General features: G+C 35.6%; 1 protein-coding gene across 1 annotated transcript; it reads left to right on the forward strand.

Annotated features, from left to right (window-relative positions):
* Positions 1–886: 886 nt before the first annotated feature.
* Positions 887–18,010, forward strand: LOC107668949 (rho guanine nucleotide exchange factor 18-like). Its single transcript, XM_016461016.1, has 20 exons — positions 887–1,033; positions 7,537–7,663; positions 8,200–8,298; positions 8,411–8,551; positions 8,642–8,892; positions 9,724–9,849; positions 9,997–10,114; positions 10,380–10,634; positions 11,896–11,972; positions 12,065–12,243; positions 13,319–13,380; positions 13,500–13,685; positions 15,340–15,480; positions 15,563–15,645; positions 15,733–15,795; positions 16,110–16,157; positions 16,315–16,803; positions 16,885–17,143; positions 17,273–17,374; positions 17,715–18,010. Exons 3-20 carry the CDS (start codon positions 8,208–8,210, stop codon positions 17,870–17,872), a joined length of 2,829 nt encoding a protein of 942 aa, XP_016316502.1. The 5' UTR covers positions 887–1,033; positions 7,537–7,663; positions 8,200–8,207; the 3' UTR covers positions 17,873–18,010.
* The last annotated feature ends 733 nt before the right edge of the window (positions 18,011–18,743 follow it).

The raw sequence follows: 18,743 nt of genomic DNA on the forward strand, positions 1-18,743 counted from the left end.
TTTCTATTTCGTTCTATTTTCTCACCCTTTCTCCCAATCTTGAAAACGCTAGTAGTTCGTCTAGCTAGCTGAAATTTGAAGTTCAATGTAGCAACGAGAATTTAACCAACAGGAGGTATGAGCCAGGGTTATAAAACCTAACTAAATACAAAAGAAAACATTACTTTAAATATAATAAACGTTAACTAAAATAAAAGTAATTATTAAACTTACCTTATTTCGGTTTGATGACTAGGGAACAGTTCTCATTTTCATTTAATTCAACTTGTACTAAAATAACTTAAACTGAGACTGAAATAAAAAGAACACACACACACACACTCACTCAACAAAGGTATATAAATAAAAAAGGTACAAACAAAACAGGCTTTACGTGAACAAAAGTAAGAAATATCAAAACAGACACAGCTATAAGTTATATACATTGTATGGCAGTGGTTAAATTTGAATTAGAAATCAAAATGAAATATATTCAGTGTTAAAAATAATAATAATAAAATAAAACAATAATAATAATGCATGTACATAATTTTGCAGAAGGGGTTTTTAAGATACTATGAGTCACTAAACTCGTTGAAAAAAATAGCTAATGTAATAGCCTTATTACTCGAAAGTGTACAGAGAGATTAAGCAATTATTGTAAGTTCATTTATGAAGTGAGGAAAAGAAGGGGTGGTTTTTAAAAATCTACACTTATGATAGAGACATGTTTAAAATGAAAATTAGCTTACTAAAGTGACAAAAACAAAACTGCTGCGGGTGAACACAAACCCCGCGCCTTATGTTCCCGGCATGCCTCGAAGTGAGCGTGCGCGCTAGGAGAGCGAGCTTTACCTTCTCGTGTGTGTGTGTGTGTGTGTGTGTGCGTGCGTGCGTGCGTGCGTGCGTGCGTGTGTGTGTGTGTGCGCTGCACTTGTTGTGAGCAGTGTGGCGGATGCTTAAGAAAAGAAACTGTCCTGTAAAAAAAGAGAAGAGGTTAGCATACGGAATAAATGGTTCGAAGCTGAAATTATGTGATGTTTCTTTAAAAATGGTGAGTAGAAACTTTTGTAGCTAAAGCTGCTAAACTTTGCGCGAGCCCCTTTGTGTTTAAAGTTTTGTCATCGAGGCCTCGTGTTCTTTAATCGACGTTGTGGTTTATAGGTTCCGAAACCTGAATTTTTGTTACTAAACACTCAATTTGGTTTTGTTTAGAGATACAGGGCGTCTTTTAAGTGCTTATTTTTTGTTTTTGTGGCCTATCATTCATTTATCGTTGCGGTGCTCCGCAGAGGAGGAGTGTGACGTATGAGATCAGTAGCAGGGAAAGTTTCGCTGTGATTTTACTTCAGGATTAATCATGATGCCTCTTTAATTCTGAAAGAAGCACAAACATGGCTATGTGTTATAATCAGAACATGACATGTTTATAGTGGCGAGTAGATGCGGTCAGTGAAGTTAAGTTACATGTTTTCAGATCGGTTTGATGGCTGTGTTTACACTCTGCTGTATGAAGAATGCATGGTTTATCTGCGACATTACATTCCTCGCATTCTGTCTGATTAATGACTAAATCATTCATGACTCTAGTTTCACCAGTGTCAGATCTGTAGAAGGGCTGAGTTTTTGGTTGGTTTGAGGTCCTTTCTTTTGTATTTGTAAAATGACTAAACTTGTTTTCCTTTGTTTTAGATACTTGATTTTTAATCAAACAGTGACTAGTATATTTTTTATATGTAATTCAGTTTCACTTGTAACCTTTCATACCTTAGAAAGTAGTACTTATTCCAGTAATACATTAGAAAGCAGTTGTGACTGTCTGTTCAAATTGACACTACTTTCTAGTAATTTTATTTCTCTAATGGTCTGGATAGTGACAGGTAACATTGTTAACAATAGCCTTTTTTGAGGGTTTTTTTTCTAGATGATCAGCTTCTGATTTGTATGCAGTTGTTCCTTGTACCTATTAAAGTTACTTGTAAACTGTTAAGTACTAGCTCTTTTTCTTTAGCTGCTTGTAACTATTCAAGTAGTTACTAGAATATTTGTTAGGTTTTCCTAGTGAATAAATTGACATTGGTACCTGTTTAAGTGTATTGTATTCCAGTTGTTTATAGTAACATTTTTTACTTTATAGGGACATTTTAATTAACTATAAACACTGATCAGTGTTCTTTTGCTACTATTGAGATACTGTTATGGTTTTATTAATATAATAAAAACCTATATTTCATTTTTAATTTTTAGTTACATTTTTTTGTAATTTTGTTGTATTGTCATTTTTATTTTTATTTCATTAAGTTTTTTATATTTTATTTTATGTCAAGTAAAAAATTTTTTTTTAGTTTTAGTTAACTATAACAACCCTAATTCTGAATAGGACATCTGACTAAGACGAAGGTATATTAAAAAAAAAAAAAAAAACCTGTGAAATATACACCACCACCATCATCCTTCTTCAAAGTCAACTACAATGGCTGTTAAACATATTTTACTGGACTGCACTGTTTTTAGTGTAAATAAACAATGATTTTATTTAGAGATGTGCTTAATTTATGTATTTTTTTTTTAAGTATCAATGTATGAAAGTTTTTTTAGAATCTTTGTCTAGTATTAAGATTGAATGTCTTATGTAGTTTTTTATTAATTGTATGCTTTGGTTATTTATAAATAAATAACCAGTGAAATAAGAAATATTACTAGAAACTATTGGGGTGAATACTAGTGTCTCATATAAAGATATGTGTACTGTAAATCAGGAATAGATACTAATAACTGTTAGGATAGTTACTAGTAGACAAAAGAAGTGCTAGATGTGATGAACAAGTACTATTAACCATCATTGAAGTACAGACTGATATCTAATTGATAATTAAAAAGAATACATTAGAAATTAAGTACCAGTAAACATACAAATAGGCACTTGTTAGTTTAAAGGAATAAGCTTGAAATAAGCCTTCAGCATTCAGTTATGCTTATATGAAACTTATACTTGCATATATAATTTGCAACGTTCTGCTACCCCTTTATTCATCCATTATTCCTTTAATAAAGTCAGTCCCTTTGCTCTGATCAAGAGCTCACCACATTCAGCAGGAATCTCACAAAACTTTGTCTTAGACTAGCATTAAAGGTCATCGTCTTTAAAGGTTATGGGTAATCTTTAGCTTATCTGTTTTTTGCGAGAAACAGGGAGGCTTTCTGTATTCTATCTGGCCTGTTGATATGTGAGGGGGGAGGTTGGCTTCATGGTCAGAAGTGGTTTGCAAGCCAGGTGTTTTCCACGCAGTAACAGAACTAGTAAATCAGTTACAGCATGAGTAAACAAAAAACTCACATTTTGCAGCTGCTGCATCCTCTGATCACACCTGTGCAAACCCAGTTAATATTAATGTAGCCTTACTAATGCCCTCCCTTGATGTAGTGTTACAGTTCAGAATGGGAGTTTTTAGTTTATAAGAAAAACAAAGATGGTGGAAGAGTCAAATTTCATGTCTTATGCTCGGTGTAAAGTAAGGAGGGCGTTCGTTGTTCTACCCAGACTGGGGCAGCCTGCTTTTCTCGTTTGACTGATAAGCATAAACCTTAGCTGCATTTTGAGTGGCTATACTCATCTCCATCCAGCAGATGATTCAAGAGAGGTGCAGCCTGCAGCAGAAGTTGTCATTCAGCGTGAATGGTATACCGTAATAAAACCATCTGCAGAAAACGGCATTACATAACTACTGAGGGGAGGTCTGAGTGTTATTTAAGTGTGCCTCCGCCCATGCAGTGATACTTCTTGGTCTCCCAGCAATTTGAAATGGCAAGTCAGTGCCTTTAAAGGGGTCATATGATGCAGTTTCAAGTTTTCCTTTCTCTTTGGAGTAGGGATGTAACGATTCACAGCCATATCACCCTGCAGCTCAAGACTGGTCACCCACTGAAGCTAAGCAGGGTTGAGCCTGGTCAGTACTTGGATGGGAGACCTGCTGGGAAAACTAGGTTGCTGTTGGAAGAGGTGTTAGTGAGGCCAGCAGGGGGTGCTCACCCTGCAGTCTGTGTGGGTCCTAACGCCCCAGTATAGTGACAGGGACACTATACTGTCAAAAAGCACCGTCTTTCGGATGAGACGTTAAACCGAGGTCCTGACTCTCTGTGATCATTAAAAATCCCATGGCACTTCTTGTAAAGAGTAGGGGTGTAACCCCAGTGCCTGGCCAAATTGCCCCCCGGCCTTTGTCAATCATGGCTTCCTAATAATCCCCATCCACTTGATTGGCTCTATGACTCTCTCCTCTCCACCTGTAGAGCTGGTGTGTGGTGAGCGCACTGGCGCCAAAAGCATCATTCATTCATTCATTCATTCACTCAACTCACGATTCAATTCGATTCACGATTTTGATTTCACGATTCGATTCAATTCGTGTTTTTTTTTTGTTTTTTTTACAAAATGAGATTTAAGACCAATTATACATTAAATGTGTCCTTTTATTATTGCTTGGCAAAATGCTGCACATTTCTTTGTGAAATTGAAATATAACACTATAATAATATACTAAGTATTGATGCTGCCGCTGCCGCCATATTGTGGAGACGCTGTGTTTCGTTGTGAAAGCGAAACTACTTTATTTGGCCTGTAGTGCTTGTTGTTTGTAGTTTCACAATCGATCACAATTGCAGACATGGTTTTATGTTTACGCAGCACGATACGCAACGCAACGCGTAAAAAGACAGTATAAGTCATTATAATCAGTAATTATGTCCCCACTGGATGCAACATCAGAAAGGCGGGGCATAGAGGAGCAACAATAATGTACAGTGTGTGGAAAATAATGTTTTTTTTAACCTTAAACCGCATAAACACATTGCATTACACCAAATATACAAAATAATGTTCTTTTTAGCAACGTCATATGACCCCTTTAACCGCAATTCATCAAGGTGCAGCTGGATTTGAGTACGAAATGTGCATCCTAGTCAGTATCCTCCTCTTTATAATGGAGCACAAGTCATGTGTTTATGGGCAGGTTCGCTCTTCTGGTTTGCCTCTTTCATTTAGCCTTCATGCACTTTACACATGCTAGCCTTTATGAATGAGTGTACTGTATGAATAGCTATTAAGCCTTGTTAGTGTGTTCACAAGATGTATCATAACTTTCTTGAAGATAGAGCAGAGTGCTTTCAACTGTAGTCATTTTAAATATATTAATTATGAGGTGTTGTTGTTGTTGTTAAAACATTTTCTGCTATGACAGTTTAATATGACAACTACAATTATAGGGTAGTTCACATCAAATTGTAAATTCTCTCATCATTTACTCTCCCTCATGTTGTTCCAAACCTGTATGACTTTCCTTCTTGTGTGGCACACAAAAGAAGATGTTTGAAGAATGTCTTAGTCTCCCTTTTTTTCATTCAGTTAAGTCATGTGTTGTTTGGATATGAAACTCCTTACTGTGTCTGTGTCATTGCCTTGATGTGTCGGACAGTATTGAGTAATCTTTAGTGTTTTGTTAGGACACACCCTTTGGTGTATAAATATAATCTCATAGTGTGTTGTACATTTGTCAACGTGTTTCTCTGGGTTTTCTGTGAATTGTCTTTTGTGAATTTGTCTTTTGTGAATTGTTTTTGCTTTGCTATTTTCAGAATGAAGCCTTTGGGTAGTTGACACGAGTCACATTACAGTGTCCTGCAATACTTCATCTAAAACTACTTCAAACAGCATTTTTCTAATTCTTTTATAATTATACTTGCCACTTTATGACCTTGTATTAATTAAGAAACTACATAGAATTTTTGAAAATTCGAAAGTCTATTTCTATGGTGGACTGCAAAAATGCAAAGGTGATTAAAATGCTGAAAAACCTGGTGATCTGTCAAAGCATCTAAAACTACAGTGTTTACCTGTAGGTGTAGTTTTTTTCCCCCTAAAAAAAGGGGGAACATTGTAACCATATACTGTAAATGCATTGCCGTTCAGAGGTTTGGGGTCAGTACGATTTTTTTTTAATGTTTTTGAAAAATCTTTTATGCTCACCAAGCCATGTATCTGATGCAATAAACACAGAATACAAAAATACTAAAAACACAACTAGAGTGAAATATTATACAATTTCTTATTACGAATTTCTTATCAATGTTGAAAATAGTTGTGCTGTGTAATATTTATGTAAAAACAGTGATACATTTTTCAGAACTGTTTGATAAAAGGAAAGTTCAAAAGGACAGCATTTATTTGAAATTGTTTAAAAGTGACAGACTTTTACATTGTTGCCAAGAAATATAAATTTTAATGTGTCCTTGGTAAATAAAAGTATTAATTACTGGCTGGCACCAAACTTTTGTAGTGTAATACAATTATATAATAATCTACCTGTGTAAATTTGGCTGGTGGGTTTGTTTACTTTAGTTTTATGCCTTACATGCTGGAAACTGTAAGAAACATTTCATATCTCAGATAAGGCAACTTTTACTATTTAGGCCTATCTATGCAAATCTGCATTTTTATTAGAAGTTTACTTCCCTCTAAATTTGTCAATAGGGGAAAAGAAAACCACAATCCAAAAATAAATATCCATGCAAAAGGGGAAAAAAATCAAGCCTGTTTTCTGCAAAGTCATGTGCCTTCTGCTCTTTAACCTTGTCTGACAAGAGCTTAGTAATCTGACAAACCAAAACCAGTTTGCTGTTTCAGAGAAGCAGTTTTGTTTTTTGTTTTTTCAATATCCTGATTTCCAAGTATGGAACCAGACTAGTACAGTAGCCCCACCACCCATTTATTTCTCTTGCCTGTGTCTACTAGCACACTATTGATGCATTGCATTTGCATTTGACTTTTATATGAAAACGGCTAATGTTGCATTGATTCAACGTATACATTTTATTTCATTAAATCAGTTTGTCATATAATGTTCATGCATTCGCTTGATCAGTTTTCCACTTCAGCGTGTGCGTGTGCTGGAGACAAACCAAAGCAGATCATATCATATATGTTCACCAGAAGTGTATTCATGATAAACATGCTTCTGTCACCTTCACCTGCACAGCCATAGTCACATAAGACCTTTAAGGCCATCATAGATTTAAAAGCAAAATGTGAGGAACAGCGCTTGATCTTATTTAGGTCAAAGGTTGAAAATATGGATCTATTTAAATGCCTTTTAGCTCTAATGTCTTGTTTAATGAATAATGGTCTCGGAGTGTTTTTTCATTTTTTTTTTCATCAGTTTTAATGACAATTGCGTCCTCACTCCTGCTTAAACTGTCACATGTTGCCGATTACAACAGAAAATACTTTCTTCTTGTCCATCAGTTTGGAAAAAATTGTAAGACATTAACTATTTTATGTATTTCTCATAATATTTAATTTTTTAAGAAATATTGCAACTTTCTTAAATCCTGGAAGTAAATCCTGGAAACCCAGTAACTTCTGCATTGTATCTGTGTAAGAATACCAGGAAGGAACTTATGTTATTGCGTCTAAATATGCATTTGATCCAGAATGTTTTTAAGTAGCATATCCAAAGGCCCAACGCTAATTTTCTGCTCTTTTTTTTTTTTTTTTTTCCTCAGACAGAGATTATTCATCCTGCGCTTGGCTGTATCTGCTCCATGACATAGCAGGCATGACCCTCTTACAGCACAGATAAACCTGTGTCCTCCAGATTTTAACCATCTCCAGTTATCACTCCAGCCACAGGTCAGTGCTCTGGCATTCTGGGCAGAAACTGTAGTAATGGTACAGCTGCTTTAAAATTATTTTTTCATGAAGCAGCAACTTTGACTCAACTGATGTTCAAAAGTTTAGGGTCATTAAGTTTTTTGTTTGTTTATTTTGTGGAAAGAAAATATTTTTTATTCAGCAAGGACACATTCAATTTATCAAAAGTTACAGTAAAGACATTTAAATAACATAATGTTACAAAAGATTTTGTTTCAAATAAGTGCTGTTCTTTTGAACTTTAAATTCATCAAAGAATCGTGAAAAAATGCATCACTGGACCCACAAAAAAATAAAGCAGCACAACTGTTCTCAACAATTAAGAAAAAAAAAAAAAAAAGATTTTGGCCACCAATCAGCATATTAGAATTATTTAATGACATTAGATTTTATTCTTATGATTCTGTTTGGTGGCACAGAAATGAGATGCTTCACCTTTAAGAATTTGTTTATTTAGAAAAAACAGTTTTTCTTGCTCATTTTAATAGTCTTCTGGCTGTCTTTTTGTTTTTCAGAACAAAAGATGGAAGAAATCGATTCTGTGAGATTCAAGCCCTTGCTAGAAGATTCAAATGTACCGTCGACATACTCTGCTGACACCATCAATATTGATGGTTGGATATTTGACCTGTTTAGTTACTGTAGCTATGTGATTTAAATGTGTCTTGATATAGGTCTTGTTTGTTGATGTTAAGGAAAGTGTATATTTACTCCTCTTCTACACAGATGGGTGTTATAATGCACTATGTGAAGATCTGGAAGCAGATGCTCTGGACTTTGAAGCTCCCACCTGGAGTTTAGCTGTTGACCAGCAATATTTAAAAGAGTATTCCAAAGAGGACATTAAAAGACAAGACGTAATACATGGTATGGGCTTTCATTACAGTTTTTTTCTCTCATTTTCTTAGAAAAGTTTATCGCTTGAGTAATATGTGATTGTTATCATAATTATGACAGAGCTGATTCAGACAGAAATAAACCATGTGCGGATGCTAAAGTTGGTTTTGGGTGTATATGTGCGGGAACTGCGTGAGACCCTGCAAATGGACGAGATGCAGCTGGAAAGACTGTTTCCACAGGTGGATAACTTGCTGCAGCTGCATCAGCTTTTCCTCAACCGCCTTAAACAGCAAAGAATTGAATCTTTGGAGCCAGGCAGTACCCAGAATTACTGCATCCACAGTATTGGAGATATTCTTATCACACAGGTATTTTTATTATATATATGCTGTAGGATGTGCATAGATTCCCAGTATGCCAGATGCATCTAAAGACTTGAGGCTCAATTGTTAGTTATACGACAAAGACCAAGTACCAACCTGGATTAGACTTTTGTTTCTCTAGCTGCATTCTTTGGATCACCAAACTGTCAGTTATAGCCATTGTCCTTCATATGATCTTTGGGTCCACATTCCCCAGAGCTGAGCTAAGCAGCAGGTGCTTCCTGAAATGAATGGAATTATTGTTTTAACATTAAATTAGGTTGCCATACAATGGCCCCAAAAAGTATTTGGATACTCAAGCTGTACTTAATCTATTAATGCCATTGCGTTATATAACAAAGTATCAAAGTATTCAAGCATTTTACTAAAAGGTTTTTAATTAGGGTTAAACTTGAGAAAAACATTTTTTTTAGTGGAACATAGTTGTGTTCATAGTTAATGTGTTGAACCACATTGCTAGGACAACCTGTGTGACTGAAGTAATGGCAGCTGAAAATTCATCAGTAAAATATTTTAAAATAGAAAGCAGTTATAAGAATGTTTCGCAATATTATTGAATTTCGATAAAATAAACATAGCATATGTTGAGCATAAGAGAATTCTTTGGAAAAAAGTTTTAAAAAATTTGACACCAAACATTTTCAAACTGTAATGTATGATTAAATTAAGCAGTGTTCATAACTGTCTTAACTGATTTTAAATGTTTACATTTGTAAATAACCTTAACATTTCTTGATTAACTTTTGGCATTATAAATATCTTTTGCTTTTAGCAGTGGTACTACTGTCTGATCTGCATGTATGATTGTGTGTGAAGTTTTCAGGTGAACTAAGAGACAGAATGCAACACTGCTATGGAGTGTTCTGCAGTCACCACATCGATGCAGTCAACTTCTACAAAGACTTAATGCAAAACAGCAAGAAATTCCAGAGTTTTATACGAGTAAGACCTGAACTTTTGTTGTCAAGTTTTAAAAGAACTTCTTGAAAACGTTTTATAATATTCTTTTATTTATAAAAAAAAAAAAAAAAAAGTTTTATTCAATAAATCCTTTCACTTTCTGATAACAACACCATTTTCTGTTCTCAGAAAATATGTCAGCTGTCTATCATGCGGAGATTAGGAATACCAGAGATAATTCTTCTTATAACACAGCGCATCACAAAGTATCCAGTTTTATTTGAACGTGTAATTAAATACACTGAAGGTACGTTTTTTTAAATGAATTAGTTTTGTTTTTCTTTCAAGAAAACCGTATGATCTGTTTTGAGTTTGTATAGTTTGTGTTTTTTTATGTAAATGTAACTTCAAATAGAGAATTTTGTTCTTTAGAACAAAAATATTGTGAAATGTTATTATTAAATATTGTGAAATATTATGTATATTATTATCAATGCTGAAAATAGTGTTTAAAAAAAGCATATCCATAAGACACCTTCATTGAGGTTGCATGATTTGCTTCCTTTTGACAGTTGACTCAGAAGAGCATAGGAACCTGGTACAAGGTCTGGAACTGCTGAAAGACACCATCTCACAAGTAAATACCCATGTTGATGAGTTTGAGAAAGCGGCACGGCTGAGGGACTTGAGCAGTAAGCTGGAGCCCAGGTCCCAGGTCAAGACGACCCACGGGAGAGTGTTTCGCAGAGAGGACATGCTGCAGGGCGAGAGGAGGCTGCTTCATGAGGGCATTCTCAACTGGAGGCTAACGTCTAACAAAAGCAAAGGTGATCATTGTACCAATAACAGATATATCATGGACTTAATAGAAAATAATTAAAACATTATATACATTATATACGTTATATATGTTTAATTTGCATTTTCATCTTCTTGTTTCCCATCAACTTGGATTCTTGTGCTGTAGGCCATGTGCTTTGTTTTTTCTGTAATTATCTGGGGCCGGTTGCACCAGCTAGACGTAAAAAAGCTGGGTGTAAGCCCTAAGCTGGGCTTTGCAACGTCCAGCTTTACGATAAATATTTACACCTGCTGCACCAATTAAAACTACGATCAGGCACAACTACGCCCGGCGTAGACAATGCGCGTCCACGCATTGAGTAAACATTTTCTAACAAGTCCGCGTTTTTATATCTGAAGTCTCCCTACACATTCCCACTACAGATTTCTTCAAACAAACATTAAAAATGAAGGCGGCAGGTTAAGTCAAATATAATGAATGTAATACAATGCTTCTCTCTATAGTTATTTTTTTCTAGCTGACTATCGAGTTTATGTAGGCAATGAATGTCTTTCCTGAGGTAAATGTGACTTTACTTGACATTGTGTGTTTTACTGACATCTTTCTGTGGCTGAAAAACCACATTTATAGTTTGTATTTTGTGATAAAACTGACAGAATTTGGAAGCTGATACTTTATTTCTGATTAAAAGTAACAAAGCACAAAACCTTACTGCAATTATTGGATGGCAGGCATGCCTCAAATAATGAATGGAATTAAAGACGTGAAATATTTCCAAGCATTTATACTGTCCTTCCAAGCAAGATATGGAATGGTACAGTTTCTTTTAATAATCCCAGATCATATGTAATATTTTACTGCATAATTACATGCTGTACAGAAAAAGATTTTTTATTAGATCAGTTACTGTCAGTAGTGTGGTATAATCTACACCGAGCGTCGCGATTGATATTGCTTATCCTGCCCGAAAAGACCATAAACATTACAGTTCACGCCTGCAGTAATAATTAACTAACAGACTAAAACTAATAATGTCCGAGCAAATCATGACTTTTCACTTTACACCTACCTCTGACTAGGCGTAAGATTTAGTCTCAGACGTAGCACTACGCCGAGATGGTGCAACGGGTTTAAATTCATTCATTCACACGACTTAAAGCGCATTTTACGTCCAGACTAGTCTTACAACCGGGTGTACGTCCAGCTGCTGCAACCGGCCCCTGTAATTTTACTTTGCTCATTTGATAGCTGGCTGACATTTCAGTATTTCTCTCATATGCCTTTAGATGTCCTTGTCTTGCTGTTGTCAGATGTTTTGCTGCTGTTACTGGAGAAAGATCAGCGACTTACCTTTGCCTCTCTGGTGAGCAGAATGTAATAATTTGGCATGTTGTTTATGTCTAGTTTACAGTTGTCATTCTCATTAAATGTCAGCTGCCTAACGTGCTCCTGTAGGATGGCAAACCTGCGGTGATCTCACTGCTGAAGCTTATCGTGCGTGAAGTGGCTCACGATGAGAAGGCCTTGTTTCTGATCTCAGCCTCCTCGGACAATCCAGGAATGTATGAGTTTCAAACCTCCTCCGGAGAGGAGCGCAAAACCTGGAGAGAACAAATCTGGATGGCTGTGGAATGGTGCGTTTCATAAACTGTTTTTTGTTTTTTTTTAAATAAACTAAAGTTCAAAAATTTGGTTAAAAGATAGTAACATTTGTTTTGAAGTCTCTGATTTGCACCACCTTTATTTGATAAAAAAATACAGTAAAAACAGTAATATTCTGAAATATTATTAATATTTCTTATCAATGTTTGAAACAGTTGTCCTACTTAACATTTTTGTGGAAACTGTGATCAGATTTTTTCAGGTTTCTTTGATGAATAGACAGTTCAAAAGCATTTCTTGAAAATAGAAATCTTGTATTTCTTATAAATCTTATGATTAGTGCTCTCAAACAATTAATCGCGATGAATCGCATCCAAAATAAAAGTTTTTGTTTACATAATATATGTGTGTGTGCTGTGTATATTTATGTTTATACAAATACACACACACACAATATATATTTTGAAAATATTTACATATTTACATGTATATATTTCTGTTCATATAATTTATATTATTTATAAATATATTTAATATATAAACAACATATTTTTCTTAAATATATATACATGCATTTGTGTATTTATATATACATAATAAATATACACAGTACACACATATATTATGTAAACAAAAACTTTTATTTTGGATGCGATTAATCATGATTAATCGTTTGACAGCACTACTTATAATCTAACATTATAAATGTCTTTACTCTCACTTTTGATCAGTTTAATGCATCTTTGCTGAATAAAAGTATTTCTTTCAAACAAAAATTCTTACTGACCCTAAACTTTTGAACTGTAGTGTATATTGCCCTGAAAGTAAATTATTAACAAATTGCACTTCTTATGTGTGATTGTGAGCTGATTACATCCTGTCAATCAAAAGGCTAAATATGTGCCAGACAACAGACTTGTGATTTATAGTGAAATTTAAATTTACTTATTTAAAATAGTTCTTGCACATTAAACTGGATTTTTGTAAACATTTAACATTTTTTCCCCCTAAAGATTTGTTAAAATGGTTTAGATTAGTGAAATCTGGATAATATTTCATAATTTTTCTGGGATTATTTCTAACAACAGTTTTCTGGTTTTGTTTCAGCTGTCCTGAAGAGGAGAAAGAGGAGCCAGAAGAACTGCCAGAGAGGATCTGGAACTTTCAAAGTAACATGCATATTTCTGTATCTGTGTCTATGATTTCAGTCTTCCTTTCTCTGCTATACAATGAGCTGTTGTCACATTTAACATTGTCCTTTCTTTTTTGAATGGTGTTTTCTGACTAGAGGAGCTTTGTATGCGTGATGCCTTGATAGAGCATCTCCTTACAGAGAAGCAGAGTTTATTCTCCAGCTTCACAGCCTATGGGACAGGTGTTACCGACATCTCACCGAGTGAGCGCCATCTGATGCGTGGGAATGTAGCAGAGCCCCTGCAGGGAGAACAACTCCTCGCTGGAGCCGTAAAAGATGGTGAGTCTTCCACTGCTCAGTAGAAAAGGGAAATTGTGTTTATATTAGGGCTGGGCAATTTGACCTAAAATCTAAACCTCGATTAATTGAACACTTTACCTCGGTTACGGTTATTTAACGAATTATTTTTTTTTGCCCTCATAGTTCATTAAATGGTTGTAGTGTAAAAAAAAAACTCCACTAATAAATGTGGGATTTTTTTTTCCTAATGAAAGAGTGCATTTCTTATCTTTGTGATTTTAAAATAATTGAAGGGAACAAACTATTTATGGTTATTTGTTGAATATTTCGAACAACTGAAATCAAAGCTTGCTTGAAATGAAAACGTCTTGTGAAAAAAGTCACATTTCAGTTTTATTGTAAAAAGCAAGTTTCCTAAAAAAATAGAAAATAACTTTCATTTTTTGCAAAAAAAATAAATTAATATTGCCATGTCAAAAGTAGAAAATAACAGCATCTCTTGCAAACAAAATACATTTTAAATATTGTCATTGTCAAGTAGAAAATAACTTGTATCTCTTATAAATTAATAGGCTGTTATTTAAAAAAATGCAATGTGAAAAGTAGAAAATAATAACTTGCATCTCCTGTAAACAATTATTTTAAATAATGAATGTATGCAAATAGAACACAGCTGTCTGCTGATTAAGAGAAAGTGCATGGCACCATCTCATTGATCTTGTCCTGTCACCCTATATGTGTATTTACTCTAGGTTCTTACTGGCTGTTCACACAGAACACGTCTTTGTGTCTAAAACCGCAAGACGCAGCACTCAGGAATGGTTTAAAAAAAGCACAGCGCAGAATGCCTACTCCCTTGTGTTATGTCAACCTGCTACTGTAAACAAACGCTCGCAATGCTTGCCCCGCCTCCGGGGTCTTCTGATTGATCCACTGTTTTGATCATCGATGAGCAGCGCTGCGTGTAAAAGTTTAAATTCTTTTAGCGCGCCACTCACGTGCGAGACGCTGCAAAAATACGCGAGTGCAACAGTCATACACATCCGTCTAGCACCGACGCAGTAGTATATTTTTAAGGGGAAAGTATTAATAGGATTAAAAAACCGAAATAACCGACATGGGAAAATTACCTCAGTTAGAGGTTCTGAATTTCGGTTTTGATTTCTTGTCGATTAATCGTCCAGCCCTAGTTTATATTCAGTATTGATATTTTATAGTATAAAAGTACAGCTCTGTAGAGTAGAGTATAGGCTTGGGTTACTTTTATTTCATCTTATTTTTATTTTTATATTAGCAGTAATATTATTGCTATTACACGGTTAACGAAAATGTATGTATTGATAAATTGATAAAATTGTATTAATAAAATTGGCTGAAAATGTTTGTATTGCTGTTACCTTTTTGAAGTTAATTCATTAAACGCCATCCTTCTGTTCTAGTAATAAAAATTGAGTGATTGGGACAATAAATGGCATGCAAACGTTCGTAGGTGTGACATCTCATCTCATCTCATCTTATGGAGCTCAAATAAAAACAGAATAGGAACTGATCTGATCCACTGTGACTTTTTTTTAACACCTTATATAATATTTTTCACACACACATACATCTGCTAATCTGTATATTAGATTAATGTGGTGTATTTGAATACTAAAGCTTGGTTGATTGTAATCTATTTTCAATCTTTCTTCAGTGGAGATTTTACAGAACACGCTGGTAACATGTGAGCAGGGCCAAACTCCTTCCTCTGGTGAGGGGATGGATCTGGTCCCACTATCCAAAAGACTGGATGCTTTAACAGGCTTTGACAGTGATGCCTGCATGCAGCCAGGAAGTAAGAGAAGCTTTCAACTTTTTCGTGACACTAGTGTAATAGTTACATATTCATTCCCATTGACTAATGGACTTGTTTGCAGATGGTATTGGGAGTTTAATGGAAAGACAGAGAGACAAAAGTCAGTGGGCCAACTCGGACCCTGATGAAAACCTGGAGCTGTCGGTGAGCTGACACTAAAGTATCATACTTTTTTTTGCAGTGGTACTAGACTGTAAACCAGAATGTATGTTCTTGGTTTTAACCCTTTAGGCAGATGAGGAGATAACTCCACAAAGCTGTAGTGCGTATCCTTCAGACTTTCCTAAAGCAGAGGTGAGATTTAATATTTGATTACTCTGTGTTACCCAAGGAGTTTTGTTTTGTTTTGTTGTGTTTTGTAGTTTTTTGTTTTGTTTTGACCAGGACAGGTTTTAGTGTGTGTGGGTTTTTTTTTAATTCATTTGTTGTGCAGATATATATATAGGGGTTTTGTGAGGTTACAAGAACATTTCTTTTCTGTTTTTATGCTGTTCAGATTACATTTGCACCTTTTATTATGACAACCAGTATTCACAAACTAACAAAAGTGACTGCAGTGTGTAATAATCTATTGTGTACTTGAACATAACCTGTTTTTATCTCCACAGCTTTTTGACACTGTAACTAAATTGTCTCAGAAGCTTTACAGCCTTCAGGTAATCCAAACTGCATTTCATGTTGTGCTTCACTCTCATTGTTATCAAATGATTCATCTGTTGCCTATGATAGTTTTAAATAAAATATTCATCTGTGTAAATTCAGATCAGCACAAATGAATCTTTGATTTCTTCATCTGTTCCCTTCCCTCCTCAGTCCGTCTTCCAGCAGCAAGAGAGCCACATAGAGGTACAGCGCGCCACTATTGAGGAGCTGATGTCCCGACCCCGGGGAAATACTCTCCTGGAGAAGGAAAAGCAACGGAACTTGGAAAAGCAGCGTGAGGAGCTGGTCAACTTCCAGCGGCTCCAGAATCAGCACCGACAGGAGCAGGTGCAATGGGAGCAGGAAAGAGAGCGGCAGAGGGCGCAGGCGGAGGTCAGGGAGATGGAGCTGAGGGACAGAGAGCTGGAATGCAGCAAACAGGAGAAAAATCTGGCAGAGGATAAACAGGAACTGGCCTGGTGTAAATCAGAATACCAGAAGGATCTGGAGCGCCTCAGAGACTCGATGCGCATGGTGGAGAAGGATAGAGAAAAGGTGGAGAAGGACAGAGAAAGGCTGGAACAGCTGGAGAAGAAGTATAAGAGGAATGAGAATGTTCTAAACACTGCAACCTTTCCCATGGAGAATGAACAGATACAGGTATAATGAGAGACAAAATAGTATAAATCACAATTAAAGTACCGAATATCTGTACATGCATAAACTTGCCTTTCATTCTAGCTACCTCCACCTTACCCCATATTGAATGTGGTTACTCCCGGCTTCGACGAGAGGCCTCCTCTGGTACCGCCACGCAGGGAGAGCATGGCCAACCTTCCTGTTAAACCCGTAGTGCCCGTCCACCTCGTTAGCACCACCAACCAATCCCACAAAGCCAGCTCCGTCCAACAGAAGATCCCCACCAAGCTGGCTGCCCAACCTAAAGGCAAGGAGAAGCACAGCAAGCCCAGGAACTCCCACCAGCGCACCAAGAGTGCAGGTATGAACTGTTTTACTAACTCCATTACATTAGTCTGTGAGCTGATGTTGTTTTGTGGGCAGTGGTAAAGAGCTATCAGTAAGATTTAGGTGAATTTAATTTAACTTGAAAGTTTTTTCACACTTTTAGCTGGCATAGAGGTGTCTCAGGTACTTCCCATCAAAGTTTCAGGGAAGGAAGGAGGCAGTTTAAGAGCCATGAGATCCAACAGTCCCCACCAGCTCCATCCAGGTAAAACTTCTTGATTCTGTGTCTCACCTTAATTTTAGCTTCGTTCTCTCATGGGATTGGTCTGTGTTTCTGATTAAAAAGTTCCTTTTTCTTTGTTTAAAGGGATAGTACGCCTTGAAATTAAATTCAGTCATTTGCTCACCCTCATTTTAATTCAAACCTGTATGATTTTTTGGGGTGGTAAATTATTTTTGGTGTGGTGAATTATCATTTATTCTGCCTTTTATTTTCTTTGTACACTCTGTATCTTCATATTACTTCAAAGCAGCGCTGTTTTAGTCATTTCACCATTAATACGGGTTTCTGTATTAGTAAATCCATTTCTGTGGTGTTTCTGTAGATATGTTTATCCATCCAGAGAAGTTATCCAGCTCCATACCCTCTCATTCAGGAAACGGCATCAGGAAACACAACCACAATCATAACGCACTCAGTACCCAGCCAGGAGACTGTAAAACCAAAGACAACGCAACTGCAGAAGACATATTTTACTTTTAATAACCCTGTGCAATATGCAAGAGTACAACATTGTTGCAGAGTGATTGTTATCACTCTAACATGACCTGCACTGACGTAAGTGCATTTAAAAAAAAAAATGGAATCATGCAGATTTTAATCATAATTATGAAGTGGTTTTTTTTTTGTTTTTACTATGATATAAATTGAATTGGGAAAGAAAAAAAGCATTAATTCACAGGGATAGTAAAAAAAAAAAACGTTTCGGAGGATTCACTCCCAGAAGTACTTAGTTGAGATTTAGGCCTCTTTACTTTAAGTCTGTTTCCTAAAGGCTTTGTGATCTTAACATCCGACAGTCACAGTATATCAGTACAAAATCCAGTTCAGGTCCACATTACAGAATGGTCTTTGTCTTAACGATTTTTGTTTTCAGTTATTTATTGTGATTTTAATTCAGGGATGTTTGAGCCCCACAAGTGTTGCTCTGGAAAGTCTTAGTGTTCTTCCTGGTCTCTTTATAGGAGTCATGTAATCAAGAGCTTCTCTCAAAAAAAGTGTTGACCTATTTAATGTATGGAATACGTTTAATGTGTAAATGTCTTTTTGGAGTTTTTCTTCAGTTTCTGCACAGATTGTGGGATCTTTTACATTGTTTTGCTTCTGTTAACTGGAAAATGATGTTATATTTGAGCAAAAATTTTGTAGCGTTTTAGAAAAAAATAGCCTTGTTTTTCTTGAGTTGGGGATACATTCTCATCACTACTAAATGTCAAAGGTACTGCTTTTTTAAGTTTTTGTCTAAATTCATGTTGCACAATTCTGTTGGATCATTATTTTTATTTCATACATTGTTTTAATCTGAGAAAATACAGACTGTCTTAAGTAGAAATGTACATTGTAAATGGTGCAG

Source organism: Sinocyclocheilus anshuiensis, unplaced genomic scaffold (genome assembly GCF_001515605.1).
Source record: "Sinocyclocheilus anshuiensis isolate Anshui unplaced genomic scaffold, SAMN03320099.WGS_v1.1 scaffold4, whole genome shotgun sequence".
Taxonomy (NCBI): Eukaryota; Metazoa; Chordata; class Actinopteri; order Cypriniformes; family Cyprinidae; genus Sinocyclocheilus; species Sinocyclocheilus anshuiensis.